This window comes from Balaenoptera physalus, assembly GCF_965194825.1.
Source record: "Balaenoptera physalus genome assembly, chromosome: 3".
NCBI classification, from domain to species: Eukaryota; Metazoa; Chordata; class Mammalia; order Artiodactyla; family Balaenopteridae; genus Balaenoptera; species Balaenoptera physalus.
In genome coordinates this window covers 125789858-125805431 of record NC_138890.1, presented here as the reverse complement: position 1 = coordinate 125805431, position 15574 = coordinate 125789858, and the positions used below count along the sequence as shown (strand labels likewise).

The 15574-nt window shown below is 34.8% G+C and overlaps 1 protein-coding gene across 13 annotated transcripts in view; it reads right to left on the bottom strand.

The window, feature by feature from the left end:
* ADAMTS6 (ADAM metallopeptidase with thrombospondin type 1 motif 6) overlaps nt 1-15574 on the bottom strand; it is a 279209-nt gene that overhangs the window by 56298 nt on the left and 207337 nt on the right. For 10 of the 13 annotated variants that reach the window (XR_014262242.1, XR_014262243.1, XM_082457107.1 and 7 more), the window contains 3 exons: nt 4262-4425; nt 3698-3836; nt 2940-3028 (listed from right to left, as the gene is read on the bottom strand). Coding sequence is in view for 11 of the 13 variants with exons in the window: in XM_082457107.1 (XP_082313233.1) it covers nt 2940-3028; nt 3698-3836; nt 4262-4425 (392 nt within the window). In the remaining 2 variants the exon portion in view is untranslated. The remainder of the gene's footprint in view (nt 1-2939; nt 3029-3697; nt 3837-4261; nt 4426-15574) is intronic. The other 3 variants (XM_082457111.1, XM_082457112.1, XM_082457109.1) reach the window with 1 other exon arrangement.

The window sequence follows — 15574 nt, the reverse complement described above, 5'->3', positions numbered from 1 at the left end:
CAAGCTTTATCAATCAACACATTAATCACGAATACAACAGTAGTATATAAATTTAGGAGTCAGATTAATTACAGAGTATAGAAACAAAACTCTAGTGGGAGTAACAATGGTTCAGAAAATAGTCAAGTTTTAATTCTCTCAAAGGAAAAGTCATAACTGTATCTTAAAAATCACATTTATCCTGAAGACAACACTCCACAGCATCTCAATGTTCTTATTCAGGCTACGGAAGTGTGTCAGCACTGACTCAGAGAAAAGACCATTTCTTGGACTGAATCACTAGCAGTGCTTCCTGCAGTCTTAGATTTGTCACTGGGTCTGCTAAGCAACAGAAAAACAATCTCAAAACTTCTTATCTTAAAAGATCTCGTAAGAGAAAATATCAACATTGCTCCCTAACTCAAAGTCCAAAGGTCGTGAGAACATTGAACAGTCTTGTGAGACTGCAATAGAAAGTTCTTTGAGATCTTTCTTGTTCCCTCTTTTTCCATTTTAAAAAGTTCTGGCAGTCTCAAGATACCTAGCACCACTTTGGAAAGATGAGAGTGGAGTATCCCAATTAAGAACACACGTTAGTATTCATCCTTAGTTTCTGAGTGAAAACTGAGAAGAAGTGACTTTTTCCTGAAAGATTCCTTAACTACAGATGAAGTTCCATTTACCATTACTGAGCAGATGACTCTGGCTCTCTCTTTGATCAAGATTCCTGAGTCCTAAGGGATTTTCCTTTCCTCAATCCTAAGCCTCCTGTATTTAAAGAACCTGGGGTTAAAAGTGGGGGTATGTGTAGGAAGAATAACTCCAATAATTGATATCTGTACTCTATATTCTAGGAAATATTTCCAACCTATTCAAAGTAAACAAAAGAATACAATCAAAATTATACTATCTTTCCCTGGCAATTGCTTTGCCCCACCTTACAAGAAAAATAACAATTCTAAACTCTCATTTCCCACACTGGAAAGAATAACACAAATATATAATTGCCAAAATAATTAATTCCTTTTGTTCATTCACTTATCTGTAAGCATTTATTGAGTTCCTAGTATGTTCCAGACATTGTTTTAGATACAAAATGAGTCTAGAAAGATGCATAGACTCCAGTGATGAGGACGTGGATTCTATGTGTCTAGAGTGCTGTTTCAGTTTCTCTGTCAACCAAGACCAGTCGTCCTCAAACTTGAGCAAGCATCAGAATCACTTGGAGAACTTGTTAAAACATAGATTTTGGGGCCCCACAAAGAGAGACTCTATTCAGTAGGTCTGAGATGGGGCCCCAAAATTTGCATTCTAATAAATTCACAGGTGACATTGATGCTGCTGGTTCGGGGACCACACTTTGAGAACCACTTACCAAGAAATGCAGCTCATCACACTATGCCTGCTGATTTTCAAACACTGTACATCTCTCTTCCAAACAAGGCAATGGCCTTATAAAGGCTTTTCACTCACAATTGAGCAGAATTACAGTTCCCAGAACCACCTCAAATATCTAGGATTGGTAACTCCAGAAGAGAAGAAAGAAGTATAAAAAATAAAGAGAAAATTCTCTTTCCAGGGGCTTTGCTCCCTCCTTGTTTTTCTTTTGTTTTATGCCCCATCACAAGAAATCACTCTTCTATTATGATTTCTCAATACAAGTGTTATGGAAAAGAATAACACACATTCAGATTTTTCATACTTCCTTACTTTAATAAAATCATAGTTTTTCTTCTAAATTCAGTTCTCTTGGCCTTCTCCCCCACCCCTTTTTTGTTGCACTATCTCCTTTCTGAACAAAAGAATAGAGTTAGAAGGAACATTGAGAATTCACTTAATCCCTCCTTGGCCTCAGACAAGACTGTATCTAAACCATCCCCAAATATAGCAATTTTCAGTACAAAGATGAACAGGCACTAAGAACCTCCCATTCAACATTCTGTCACATACTTGAAGATACTATCATAATATACTTTCCCTCAGCCTTCTCTTCTCCAAGCTAATCAACCTCGACATTTAGACTACTTCATTAGATTTCCTGAACTTTAAATTATTTTGACTCTTCTTTAATAAGTTTATCCCACCTTACCTCAGGGCCTGAATTATGTATTTACTGTTATCATGAAGACTTCTTTTTGGTATGTGAAAAGGGGAAAGTTAATTTATAGATTAAATAAAAAGGAATTTAATTGGAACAAAGAAATATATATATATGTATATGTATGTATATATATATATATATATATATAAATGCCACTATAATATAATATAATGGCATTCACTTGAACAATTAATTTCAAATATCCTTTATTTTGTTAAAAGAAATAGTAAAGCCCTATAGTTTTTAAAACTTTATAAATCACCAGCCATTTCATACATAGAACGGATGGGAATTAGAGATCTTTTTAAATATGCCACAGATTACACATAACCATGTTTCATGACACTTCACACAGGAGGAAAACATTATTATTGTTCATTTGCTTTTTTTTGCATAGTGTTTACTACTTAAGTTGGAGTTGGAGATTATCCATGATTTAATTTTGTATGAGTCTAAAATTACTGAATGTATTATTGTGATTATTCACTTCTGTGAAAATAATTTCTCTGATTCAAGCTTTGAGAATCAGAAGTGTTTAGAGAGTCAGTGAGTACAGGACAAGATAGGATGAAGTCCATGTAAATCATGTGTTTCTGAGAGGTTCAGAAAGGAAAAATAGGTCATACATTGGAATATGGGGTAAAATGGGATGATTCACTTTAGTTCCATCTCTCCCATTCTAAATATCACTATTCAAAATTGAATCTTTGCTTTCGGAATGGTGAGGTGCTCTAGTCCAGCACAGGCCTGAGGGATAGGTTTTGTCTCCTTGCCTATTGGGACCAAGGTGTACGGTGGAGGCGATGCATTTAGTCTCCAGAGAGAAGGAAGATGCTGCTTGCACAGCACTTCTACTCACCAGTCCATGCAGCAGCAAGGGTGTTGGCTTTGAAGGAAGCCAACTGTCCTGCTCTCCCAGCCAGAGGTAAAGAATTGCATTGGTGGCCACTAGAGGGAGGAGGATTAGGAATAGAGTAAATTGTGGGGAAAAGGCACCCATGAAAAACGCACATGGGACAACCAACACATCACCAACCACCGCCTAGCAGCTACCTCTCTGAGGGACTATCATGGGGTCTGCAAACACCATTAACCCAGAGACCCAGACACCAGTAATTATTGTAGTATCCCAGTATATAGCCCCTTAACTTGGATGGCTGCAGAAGGGAGTTTGAATAGGATTGTGGGAAACATACAAGCACACAAACACAAACACACAAGCACACAGACATACATTCTCATCCCCCATTACAAGACGTTACATCTGTGCCGTCTGATTCTTGCTCATTTTCTTATTTAAAACTCTTGATGTTCTTTACCAAGAATGTGTTCACGAAAAGCAAACAGCCCACCTTCAAGATAGTCTTGGGAGAAGCACCAGCAGAGACACTCATTGTGCCAAGATGTATTTTACCAACAAATCTGTACAAATTACATGAGGTTAAAAACAAACGGAATATAATATAATTAAAGCAAAGTTTCTTTTGCTAAATTACAGCTTGAAGCAAACCTGCAAGAAATATTTCCAATTAGCTTCTTTAGCAAACACAAAGCATAGCTCAGAATGTTTTGCTTTCCATCCTGCCCTCTGGGTGGGCTGCCTAGTGGGTGTCTTACCTCCAGCACAAGTAGCTGAGCATTCTGACCAAGGCTGATGATTCCATGTAAAGCCAACTTCATTGTCTCCACTGCCCGTCCGGGTGATGGGAACGTTGAATTTATACCTAATTCCCAAATTCTGTTCCTGAAGCAGAACCTGACATTGAAAACAACTGGTGAAGATAATTAAAATACAATGAGCCTTTATTCAGATATTTATTATTTCTTTTGAAGAAGAGAATGTCACAATGTAAGTCTTAAGGGAAATTTAAGACAACTTTTAGAACACATGCAGTTATATTGAATTTTCTACTTCCGTTTTCATGGGTAATTTGGAGCCATTTCTCTCAGTTGCCTTATTTGGTTATAAAAATATTATTCAAGCAGGCATTGAAAAGACCAGTCATATGGAAAGAGCACTATGGTCTTAACTTTACACAGACTTTTACACCATTGGGCATACCATTTTACCTTTATTTACTTTAATTTCACCACTTTAATTTCAGATGATAAAGCCTGCCCCTTCCTACTTCACAGGGCAGATTACAAAGATTAGAAATGAAGCGGCAAAGGCATATTTACCATGACAATGAGATTTTCTGAGGTGGGACCTAAAGCTTCTAAGGATTCTGGTTCATCGGTTGGCCTCTTATAGTGAAAAGCTGTCCCAGCAACATCAAACTTCCTAGGCCAGTCAATAGTCCAGGCACCATTAATATAGTAATCATCTCCTTCAGATTTTAAAGCTAAAAAAAAAAAAAAAAAAAAAAAAAAAAATCACTGTCTACCTAAAAATGTGAAACTTCATTTACCACAATGTCACTCATTAATAATTGCACTGACGTGTACAATGAATATCTATTTCCATTTAGAGATGGGAATCTTTTTTTTTTTTTTACAGACAACACCAACAATTTATTTTTTGTTACTCAGATATACATTGTGAAGTGATTTCTAATGAGGTGCCAGGAATTCTACCACAGAAACAGAAATATTTGGTAATCTCCAGCCACTGATGGTAGAAATTCAGTAAGTACATTCTTTCTCATAGATAATGATGCTATATAATTTGGTAAAGTAGAAGTACTGTGATTCACCTGCCAGTGAATTAGTGTCTCAGAAAATACCAAAAAATGCAGATGATTCAAAGTCAATAAAAATTTTCCCACAAGAAAACATCAGACTCAGACAACTTTGTACAGAGTAGTTCTACCACACATTCAAGGAAAAAATAATTTCAGTTTTTCACAAAACTCTTCCAAGAGGATAGAGAAAGAGAATACGTCCAATCTCATTTTATGAGTCCAGCATTTTCATGTTCAAACCTGGCCAGTCAAATAAATCAAAATTATGCAACAACAGCACTCTTGAACAAACATGCAAAATGTAAGTAATTAAATAAAATATTAGCAATTGGCATAAAGTAATATAGAAGTTAATACATCAGAAGTAAGGTAAGCTTATCCTAGGATTGCAATGCTGGTTTAATAATAGAAAATCAATTAATATACTTTTTCATATTATTAAAGGAAGAAAGGCAGATGATTACCTTAATAGATGCAGAAAAAGCATTTTTAAAAGTTCAATATTCATATATGATTTAAAAGAAATTTTAGTAAACTAGGAAAGCATGAACTTCATTAATTTTATAAAAGGCAAACAAAAACACTCAAACAAAAATGTATAGTAAACATCAAACATAAAGATGTAATGTTGAAGGCATTTTCTTTAAGATCAGGAAAAAGTTAAGGATGCCTGTTACCATCACTTCTATTCAACCATTGACTGTGGGATCTAGCTAGTGTAACAGAGTAGGAAAAAAAGAAATAAAGGCAATAAGGAAGGAAAAGAAGAGCCAAAAGACTCATTTTTTTTTTTTTTGCAGATGATATAATTTTCATCTTAATATAAAAAATCTAAAAGAAATTATAGAAAAATAAGACATTTAATAAGGAAGTTTGGCAAGTTTTGATATAAAAATCAATATATGAAAGTCAGTTGTATTACTACATCAGGAAGAGCAGTTATAAAGCAGTTTTGAATGAGGACATTCTCAGTGGCAACGTAAAATATAAAAATACTTAGGAATAATTCTATCAAAAGGCAGGCAAACTCTTAGTGGAGTAAATTATGAAATTTTAATAAAAATCATCAAGGATGATCTAAACAAGTGGAGAGAAATAACCTGTTCTTGTAAAGACTCAGTTTTGCCTGTATTAAGCTATAGATTTAGTGACTTTCAATAAAAATTCCCAAATGGTTGTGGAGAGCACTGTGGTGCTGCAGGGCCTGGTAGCATTTATCAGCAGGAGGTGGAAGCAGGGAGAAGAGGAAGGGATCAAAAGTTCACAGAAGTGGACATTCAAAAGTGGATATAGTATATAAGGCAAAAACCCTATCAGCTGACTATATTCTACACAAGGGCCTGAAAGACCTTCCATTTATTAGAACAATATTGTGCTGGGGCTTCCTTGGTAGTGCAGTGGTCAAGAATCTGCCTGCCAATGCAAGGGACACAGGCCCGAGCCCCAGCCCGGGAAGATCCCACATGCCGCGGAGCAACTTAGCCCGTGTGCCACAACTGCTGAGCCTGTGCTCCAGATATGTATCTAATAACATATTATAGCAATCTAATAGCATATTAGAATTGGCCCCGCACCGCAATGAAGAGTAGCCCCTGCTCACCGCAACTAGAGAAAGCCAGCGCACAGCAAAGAACACCCAACACAGCCAAAAATAAATAAATAAATAAATTAATTAATTAATTTTTTTTAAAAAAAGAATGTGCTGGTGAGACAGGCACCAGCATCACTGAGATGCTCTTCTCTTTAAGCTTGGAACTGTCATTACAGAACTGGGCTCACAGACAGCAATAGGGATGATCCCAACATACTAGAGGCCAGGAGGCATGGCGTAACCATTAGAATGGAGGTGGGCACAGTTATCACAAACAGTAACAAATTAGCATGGCAGTCAGGAGCAGTCATGGAGATATTTAACAGAATACAGTCTTCCAAGGGGCCCAAGAGATGGGCACTTTTCTGATCCAGACCCACTGAGCTTAAGCAGAGGCTGGGTGACTAGGAGATAGGATCCTACAACATCACAACACCACAGCACTCAGTGGTAGTTTTTCCTCGTCTTTCCTCAAAGGACATAAAAGCCATTACCAGCAGGGAAAGGGAAAAATCCAAATATATTGAGGACTGTTGGGCACAGGGACTGAGTTGACCTGAAGTGGCAAATGGTGCCCCTTGTTTAGGATAAGGGCACGTAGAAGTAAAGTAATAAAAGGAATTTTGAACCAGGTCTAGCTCACAGAGTGTCCGCTGAGTCCATGAATCCTGTCAGTGGTCATTTCTCTCAGACGTGAATTTAAAATGGAAACAGTATACTTGGTAGCTGGCATAACCTTCACGTTTATCTCTTGATCTGTAAAATAACACCTATCCCAGTGGGGAAGACCAGGTTGAAGTCTCTGAAACTTCTCTCCTTCCCCCAGCTAAAACAGTAAACTACAAACAATATTGCATCTTGGAGTGGGGGCGGTGGGAGTGTGGATTGCCAGAGGTGAATGCTACCCATAAGGTCTTAAAGTGTGCAGGGGTGGTGGTCTCTACCATATACCTATTTACTTCACTTGTGTGGCCCCTATAGAAACTAGATAGATCTTTTTGGATGATAGTAGTCTGTTGCAAACTCAACCAAGGGTACTGTTGCTGTGCTGGATGTAGAGATGGGATTCTTGACCATTTTCTTAAGCACAAATTAAAATAGTAATTTTCCATGTGAATGTCAAGAAGATATTAAGTATTTATAATGTTATTGATAGAAAGGAATGAAAGGCTTATCTATAGGAATAAAAATGTGGAACTACCAAGGGAAATTATGACTAAAGGAATAACTGGGGATGGAGGTGGGGTTAGGGAGCAGATTTTCCTGTCCAAATATTAAAACGGTAATTATACAAATATGGGGTGGGAACAACCTGTGGTATGGCACACAGATGGACAGAACAATACAAAAAAATGGACAGTTAAGAAATAAACAAAAGTATATATGGGAATTAATATATAACAAAGGAAGCATCCTAAATTAGTAAAGGAAAGATAACAAGAAATGGAACTAAGACAAAAGACTAGCTTTTTGGCCAAAAAAAAAAAAAAGTGCTGAATTTGTCTCATTCTTTATATAAGAATAGATACCACAACTCCATTCCTAGGTATATATCCAAAAGAAGTGAAAATAGGTACTCAAACAAATGTATGTACATACATGTTCATAGTAGCACTATTCCCAATAGCCAAAGGTAGAAACAACCACATGTCCATCAATGGATGACTGGATAAACAAATTGGGGTATATACAATACAATGGAATAACATTCAGCCATATAAAAGAATGAAGATACATGCTTCAATGAGGATGAGACTAAAAAAAAATTACACTGAGTGGAAGAGGCTAGACATAAAAGGTCACATATTTTATGCATCTATTCATAAAAAATATCTAGAAAAGGTAAATCTATAGGGACAAACAGCAGATTGGTGGTTGTCAGGGGCTAGGGAATGGGAAGTAACTGCTTAATAGACACCGGGTTCCTTTTGGGGTGATGAAAATATTTTGGAATGTACTAAATACCAGTACGCTGTTCACTTTAAAAATGTTTGAATTCTATGTTATTTGAATCTTACCTCAATAAAAACAAAGTTTAAAAAAAAGAGAGAAAAGAATAAATGCCAGATGGGTAAATATTTAAACGTAAACATAGTTAAATCATAAAGTGGTAGGAGAAAATGTAAGAGTACTTTTTAAAAAATAATATTGGGGTATTGAAAAGCTTTTCTAAGCATGACCAAAACCTCAGAAAGTATAAAGAAAAGATTAGTAGATACGCATGCATAATTTTTTAAACCTCTATAGGAAAAAACATATAAAAAAGTTTAAAAATATGTGATAGAAAAAGGGTTATTAGCACTACTATACAAAAACTTCTATAAATAAATGAGTGATAATTTTGATAATGATTATCATGCTTTGACAGTGACAAACACGTCAGTTTAATTTTTTTGTTAGTATGCTAGCTTCTTCAAAAACTTTATCAGGCCAGATAAACAAGCAGGCCCAAAGGACTAAAAGGGTCAGGATGAAGAGAGTCTCTGACTCTCTGGACCTCTGCCACTTGTCCTTAAGAGTATAGACCATTTTCATTCCCCCCACCCCCATCTGCCTGGCAAATATATCTGTACTTTCTTGACTTCACATATGTTATAAAATTCATCTGATTGTCAAAAATAAACCTAATTAATCTTTTGAGATAAGAACATGTTAACCAAATTTAAGGATTATTTAGTCTTAAATTTGTCTTGTATTTAAAATTTTTTATTTTCAACTCTCACAGTAATAGTCTGTCTCATTTGAAACATCAAAATTACTTGGTTATATAAGGACATCTGAGCCTGTATCACATGAAACAGTAAAAACAAAAATAAAAACAAAACCTCTAGCAGCTTTGAATTCTCCTTCAATTTAAGCTCTCACTTTCCATTTTCCCATCTACTCACTTAAGGAATCCTAACTCACCTTTGCTGGTACCATAACGTAGTTCAGAAAAACACCAAACATTTAAGAAGGACTGAATAAGAATTTGCTAAGGGAGGAGGATGTGGCATTATGGACAAAGAATTATCAAAGGGAAAACATCTGATGTCTTATTTTTGTTTTGATTCTTGCTGATGCAGAAGAGAATCTAAAATTATGGTGTAAAAATAAAGGAGTCTTCCTAAATAAAGGAAGGAGGAGCCTGATGATACTGGTATTCTACCTAAAGATGCATTCTAGATATAGTCATTTTTTTTTTTTATGAATTTTTTTTTAAATTTTAATTTTATTTATTTACTTATGGCTGTGTTGGGTCTTCGTTTCTTTGCGAGGGCTTTCTATAGTTGTGGCAAGTGGGGGCCACTCTTCATCGCGGTGCACGGGCCTCTCATTATCGCAGCCTCTCTTGTTGCGGAGCACAGGCTCCAGACGCGCAGGCTCAGTAACTGTGGCTCACGGGCCTAGTTGCTCCGCGGCATGTGGGATTTTCCCAGACCAGGGCTCGAACCCGTGTCCCCTGCATTGGCAGGCAGACTCTCAACCACTGCGCCACCAGGGAAGCCCTAGATATAGTCTTATTTTTAAAAGATTTAAGGAAAAAGAGGTGGTATTTTAAGGGGAATAAGAACTCAACCAGATTTCATAAGGGTCTCTGCAGAGTCTAAATCTGTCTCAAGGGATCAAACATCAAATAAACAGAATTTCCACTTCTTTACAGAGGAAATAACTGGGATTGGACTTGCCCTCCAATTATAAATAACTAGAAAACTCACAAAATATATGAATCAGCTGTTTTTAGACATTGGCCAGGACTGTGCAGGACTGTGACACAGGCAAAAAGGAACACAAGGTGAGCCATATAATCTCCCTAGCTTCCTGCCTGGAGGCACTTTCTGTCAGTGTAGACCATGAGAACCCAAGCAGAGGATGGTGGTCTCACTGAGTTAAGGAGACAGAGATCAGAAACTGGGAAGGCTAAGATAACTGGAATTTGCAGAACCAGAGAATTAGAGTAAAAGGAGGGAATCTGCTGCTGAATAGTAATCTATGTATGCATAGGATAAAATTCCATGAAGCCAGGCCAAAAAAAAACACCAAAAAACAAACAAACAGAAACAAAAACAAAAAACTAGATAACCATAAGCAGAAAAATTTCTAGAGAAAGAATTCAGAGAGTTTCAACCACTAAGGGCATTCAGCAGAGAATCATGCCTTTTTAGTAGGGCTGAGCAATTCTAGAATTAAGGCTACTCTGGACTCACCTAAACAAAACTCAAATACAAGCCTCAAAGATATCAAGCTCATCAACAAGTTAGTTAACACTCTTTAAAGGAAAAAACAACAACAACAAAATCCAGACTCTCAATAAAAAAATATTCACAATGTACAACATCTAATGAAAAACTACTACAACTGGCAAGAAAGGGGAAGACGTGGTACAAACCATGAAGAAAGCCAAGTAAAAGCAACAGACTCAGAAATGACAGAAATTATGGAATTTGCAGAAAATAACTCTCAAACAGCTATTATAAATATACTCAAGGATTTTAAAGGAAAACAAATATAATGAGAAAAAACTGGAAGATATATACAGATGGACGCTCAGATCTACACAAAGAAAGTATGCCAGATACAATAAATATGTAGGTAAATAGAAAATAATTTTTCTTATTTTTAAATTTTTAAAAAAGATAACTGACTCTTTAAAACAAAAATAATAACAATGTATTGTAGGGTTTATAACATATGAAAAAGTAAAATGTGTTTTTAAAAATTAGCACAAAACATGGAAGACAATGGAAATAAACTGTTATAAGCATCTTGCATTATACATAAACGGTATAATATTATTTGAAGGTATATTGTGATAAATTAAAGATGCATTTTGTAAACTCTAGAGCAACCACTAATTAAATAGAACAAAGAAGTATAGCTAATAAGCCATTAGTAGAGCCCAAATGGAATACTATAAAACACTTGATAAACCTAAAAGAAGACATAAAAGGAGAATAAAGGGAAAAATACATGGAACAAATAGAAAAATAGCACAATGGTAGACTTAAACCCAATGATTTTAATAATTACATTAAATATAAATGATCCAGACATGGAGCTGAGAAACTATGGCCCACCACCTGTTTTGTAAATACAGTTTATTGTAACACAGTCATACCCATTTATTTATGTACTATCTGTATCTGCTTTCACACTACAATAGTAGAACTGAATAGCTGAGATAGAAACTTCATGTCCTGTAAAGCTGAAAATATTTACCATCTGTCCCTTTACAGAAAAAGTTTGGCAAGCCCCCCATTTAGAGACTGTAATTGAAAAAGCAAAGATGGTTAGATACAACAAGAAATCAGAGTCAAACTACATGTTGTCTAAAAGAAACATATTTAAAGTTCAGAAACACCTACATGTGAAAAGTGGATGGATGGAAAAGAATTTACTATGCAAGCACTAATCAGAAGAAATCTGGGTGGCTAGATTAGTATCAGTCAAAATAGACGAGGGTCAAAGAATATCATCAGAAATAAAGAGGAACGGGGCTTCCCTGGTGGTGCAGTGGTTGAGAATCCGCCTGCCAATACAGGGGACACAGGTTCGAGCCCTGGTCTGGGAAAATCCCACATGCCGCAGAGCAACTGGGCCCGTGAGCCACAATTACTGAGCCTGTGCGTCTGGAGCCTGTGCTCCGCAACAAGAGAGGCCGCGATAGTGAGAGGTCCACGCACTGCGATGAAGAGTGGCCCCCGCTCGCCGCAACTAGAGAAAGCCCTGGCACAGAAACGAAGACCCAACACAGCCAAAAAAAAAAAAAAAAAAAAAAACAACAACAAAAAAAACCGAAGAAATAAAGAGGAACATATGATAATTATAAAATGCTCAATACATCAAGAAAATCTAACAATCTTAAATGTCTATACACCTAATAACAAACTCTGAAAATAAATGAAGCAAAACCTTACAACTAATGGGAGAAATAAACAAATCCACAATTCTAGTTGGAGATTTCAACATGATTCTTTCAATATTTGCTGAAACAAGGAGGCAGAAAATAAATAAAAATGTAGAAGACTTGAACAAAACTATCAACCAATTTAATCTAATTGACATATATGGAATACTAAACCCAATACTACCATAATATACATTCTTCTCAAGTGTACATGGAACATTCATTAAGAGAGACCATATTCTGGGCTGTAAAAACAAACCTCAACAAAAGAACTAAAATCATACAAAGTACCTTATCTGTCCATAATGGAATTAAGAAAATCCCCCAAATATTTGGAAATTGAATAATACCTTCTAAGTCATGTGTCATATGGTAAATAAAATATTTTAAATTGAGTGTTGGAAAAAAACAATATCAAATATATGGGATGAAGTTAAAGCAATGCTTAGAGGGAAATTTATAGTGCAAAATACCTATTTTAGATTAGAAAAAAGATTTTTAAGATCAATAATCTAAGTTTCTATCTTGAGAAGCTAGAAAAATAACAAATTAAACACAAAGTGAATAGCAAAAAGGAAAAAATAAAGAGAAGAGTGGGAATCGATGTACTGGAAAATGGAGAAATAATAGAAAAGTCATTTAAACCAAAAGGTTGTTCTTTAAAATGATCAATAAAGTTAATAAACACCCCCCTAGAACAATCAAGAAAAATAAGATATAAATCACCAATGTGAGGAATGAGAGAAGAGCCATCACTACAGATCCTACAGGCATTCAAACAGAATAAGGGAATATTATGCACAAAATTATGCCAATGAATTCAACAACTTTATACCTATTACAGAAACTGAATTTTTCATTAAAACTTCCCACAAAGAAAACTCCAGCCCAGATGGCTTCACAGTTGAAGTCTATCAAACATTAAGAAATAATACCAATTTTACCCAGACTTTTTCAGAAAATAGAGAAGAAAGGAATATTTCCCAACCAACTTTATGAGGACAGGTTTATCCTAATATAAAAACCAACAAAGATGTTATAAGAAAAGACTACAGACCAATATCCCACATGAACATAGATGCAAACAAATATTCTTAACAGAATATTAGTAAATCAATTGTAGCAATATATAGGAAGGATAATAAATTTATGACAAAGTGATTTTTATCCCAAGAATGCTAGATTGATTTAACATTTGAAAACCAATCAAAGCATTTACTATATTAACAGGAAACGGAGGGAAAAAAATAACACTTGATCATGCAGTAAACCTCAAAACCTATTCATGAAGAAAACTCTCAAAATTAGAAACAGAAGGGAACTTCCTCAACCTGATAAAGGGCATCTACATAAATCTTCTAGCTAACATTATATTTAGTGGTTAAAAAAAACCCCCAAAAAACCCAAAAAACTGAATTCTTTGCCTTTAAGATAAGTAACAATGAAAAGATGTCCAGTCTCCTCACTTTTGTTCAACATTGTACTGAAGGTCCTGATCACTATTATAAGGCAAGAAAAAAGATATAAAAGACATAAATATTGGAAAGATAGAAGTAAAACTGCCTTTGTTGAAGGATGACATGATAATCTATGTTGAAAAGCCAAAGAAGTGTACAAAGCAACTATTAGAACTAATATATGAGTATAACCAGGTCACAGGACATGAGGTCAATACAAAAACAAATCAATTGCTGTATAACAACTGACAATTCAAATATGAGATTAAAATATCAATATCATTTACAATAACATCAAAAAGCATGAAATATTTAGTGATAGATTTTTAAAAAAATCTATATGTGCAAGATATGTACATTGAAAAATAAGCATTACTGAACAAATGTAAAGACTTAAATAAATATACAGGTAAGTCTTTTCACGTATTGGAAGACAATATTTTTAAGATGTCAATTCTCCCCAAATTGATCTATAGATTCCAAATAATCTCTTTTTGTAGAAATTGACAAGCTGATTCTAAAATGTATATAGAAATGTAACGGACCTAGAAAGGCAAAAATAATTTTGAGAAAGAGGAACAAATTTGAGGAACTAATGCTTCCTCTTTTCAAGACCTAATGGAAATCTCTATTAATCAACACAGTGTGGTTTTGGTTTAAGGACAGACATACGGAACAATGGCAGGGAACAGAAATGGATCCATACATTCATGTGCAACTGATCTCTAACACAAATGTCAAGGTAATTCAATGGGGGAAATAACATTCTTGAACAAAGGGTGCTATAGTAATTGAATATCCATGTGAAAATAACTGAATTTCAATCCTTACTTTATACCTTACATAAAAACTCAAAATGGACCATATATCTAAATGTAAAAGCTAAACCCATAATTTCTTTAAGACACATTGAAGACAATCTTTGCACCCTTGGGGTAGGCAAAATTTCTTAGATAGGATGTGAAAGCACAAGCCATAAAAAAATTAATACATTAGATTTCATCAGAATTAAAAGACACCATTAAGAATAGAAATAAACAAGCCACAGATTAGAAGAAAATATTCATAAAACATATATTTGAACAAGACATAACTAGAATATATAAAGAACTCATAACTTTATAAAAAGAAAAAATGTAAAAATAGGCAAAATATTTGTTTAGATATTTTACAAAAAAAATATCTACATGGGTAGAGTTAAAAAGACTGACAATACCAAGTACTGACAGGATGTAGAGCAACTGGAACTCTTTTACATTACTGGTGGAAATATAAATGATACAATCACTTTGGAAAAAAGTTAATTTAATTAATTTCTTATAAAGTTAAACATGTACTTATCATATGACCCAGTGATTTCACTCCTAGGCTTTTTATCCAGGAGAAACGAAAACATATGCCTACACAAAACTTGTCTATGAATGTTCAAAGAAGCTTTATTCATAATAGTCGAAGACTGACAATGACCCAAATATCCATCAACAAGTGAGTGGATAAATAAATTATGGTATATCCCAACAATGGAATACTATTTGGCAATAAAAAGGAATGAACTTCAGATACACTCAACAATATAGATGAATCTCAAAAACATTGTTATGAATGAAAAAAAAGCCAGATATAAGAGTACATACTAGATGATCCTATTTATGTGAAATTCCAGAATAAATAAAAGTAAAATAATAATATGTCAGAAAAGAGATCAATGTTTTCTGAGGCTAAGGCTAGGGGGACTTGACTGCAAAGGGTAATGAGAGAATGTTTTGGAGTCACAGAAATGTTCTACATCTTGGTTGTGGTATTTATATGGATATCTATATCTATATATAGAGAGAGATAGATACAGATAAAATTGTAAATACTTTTTGAACTATA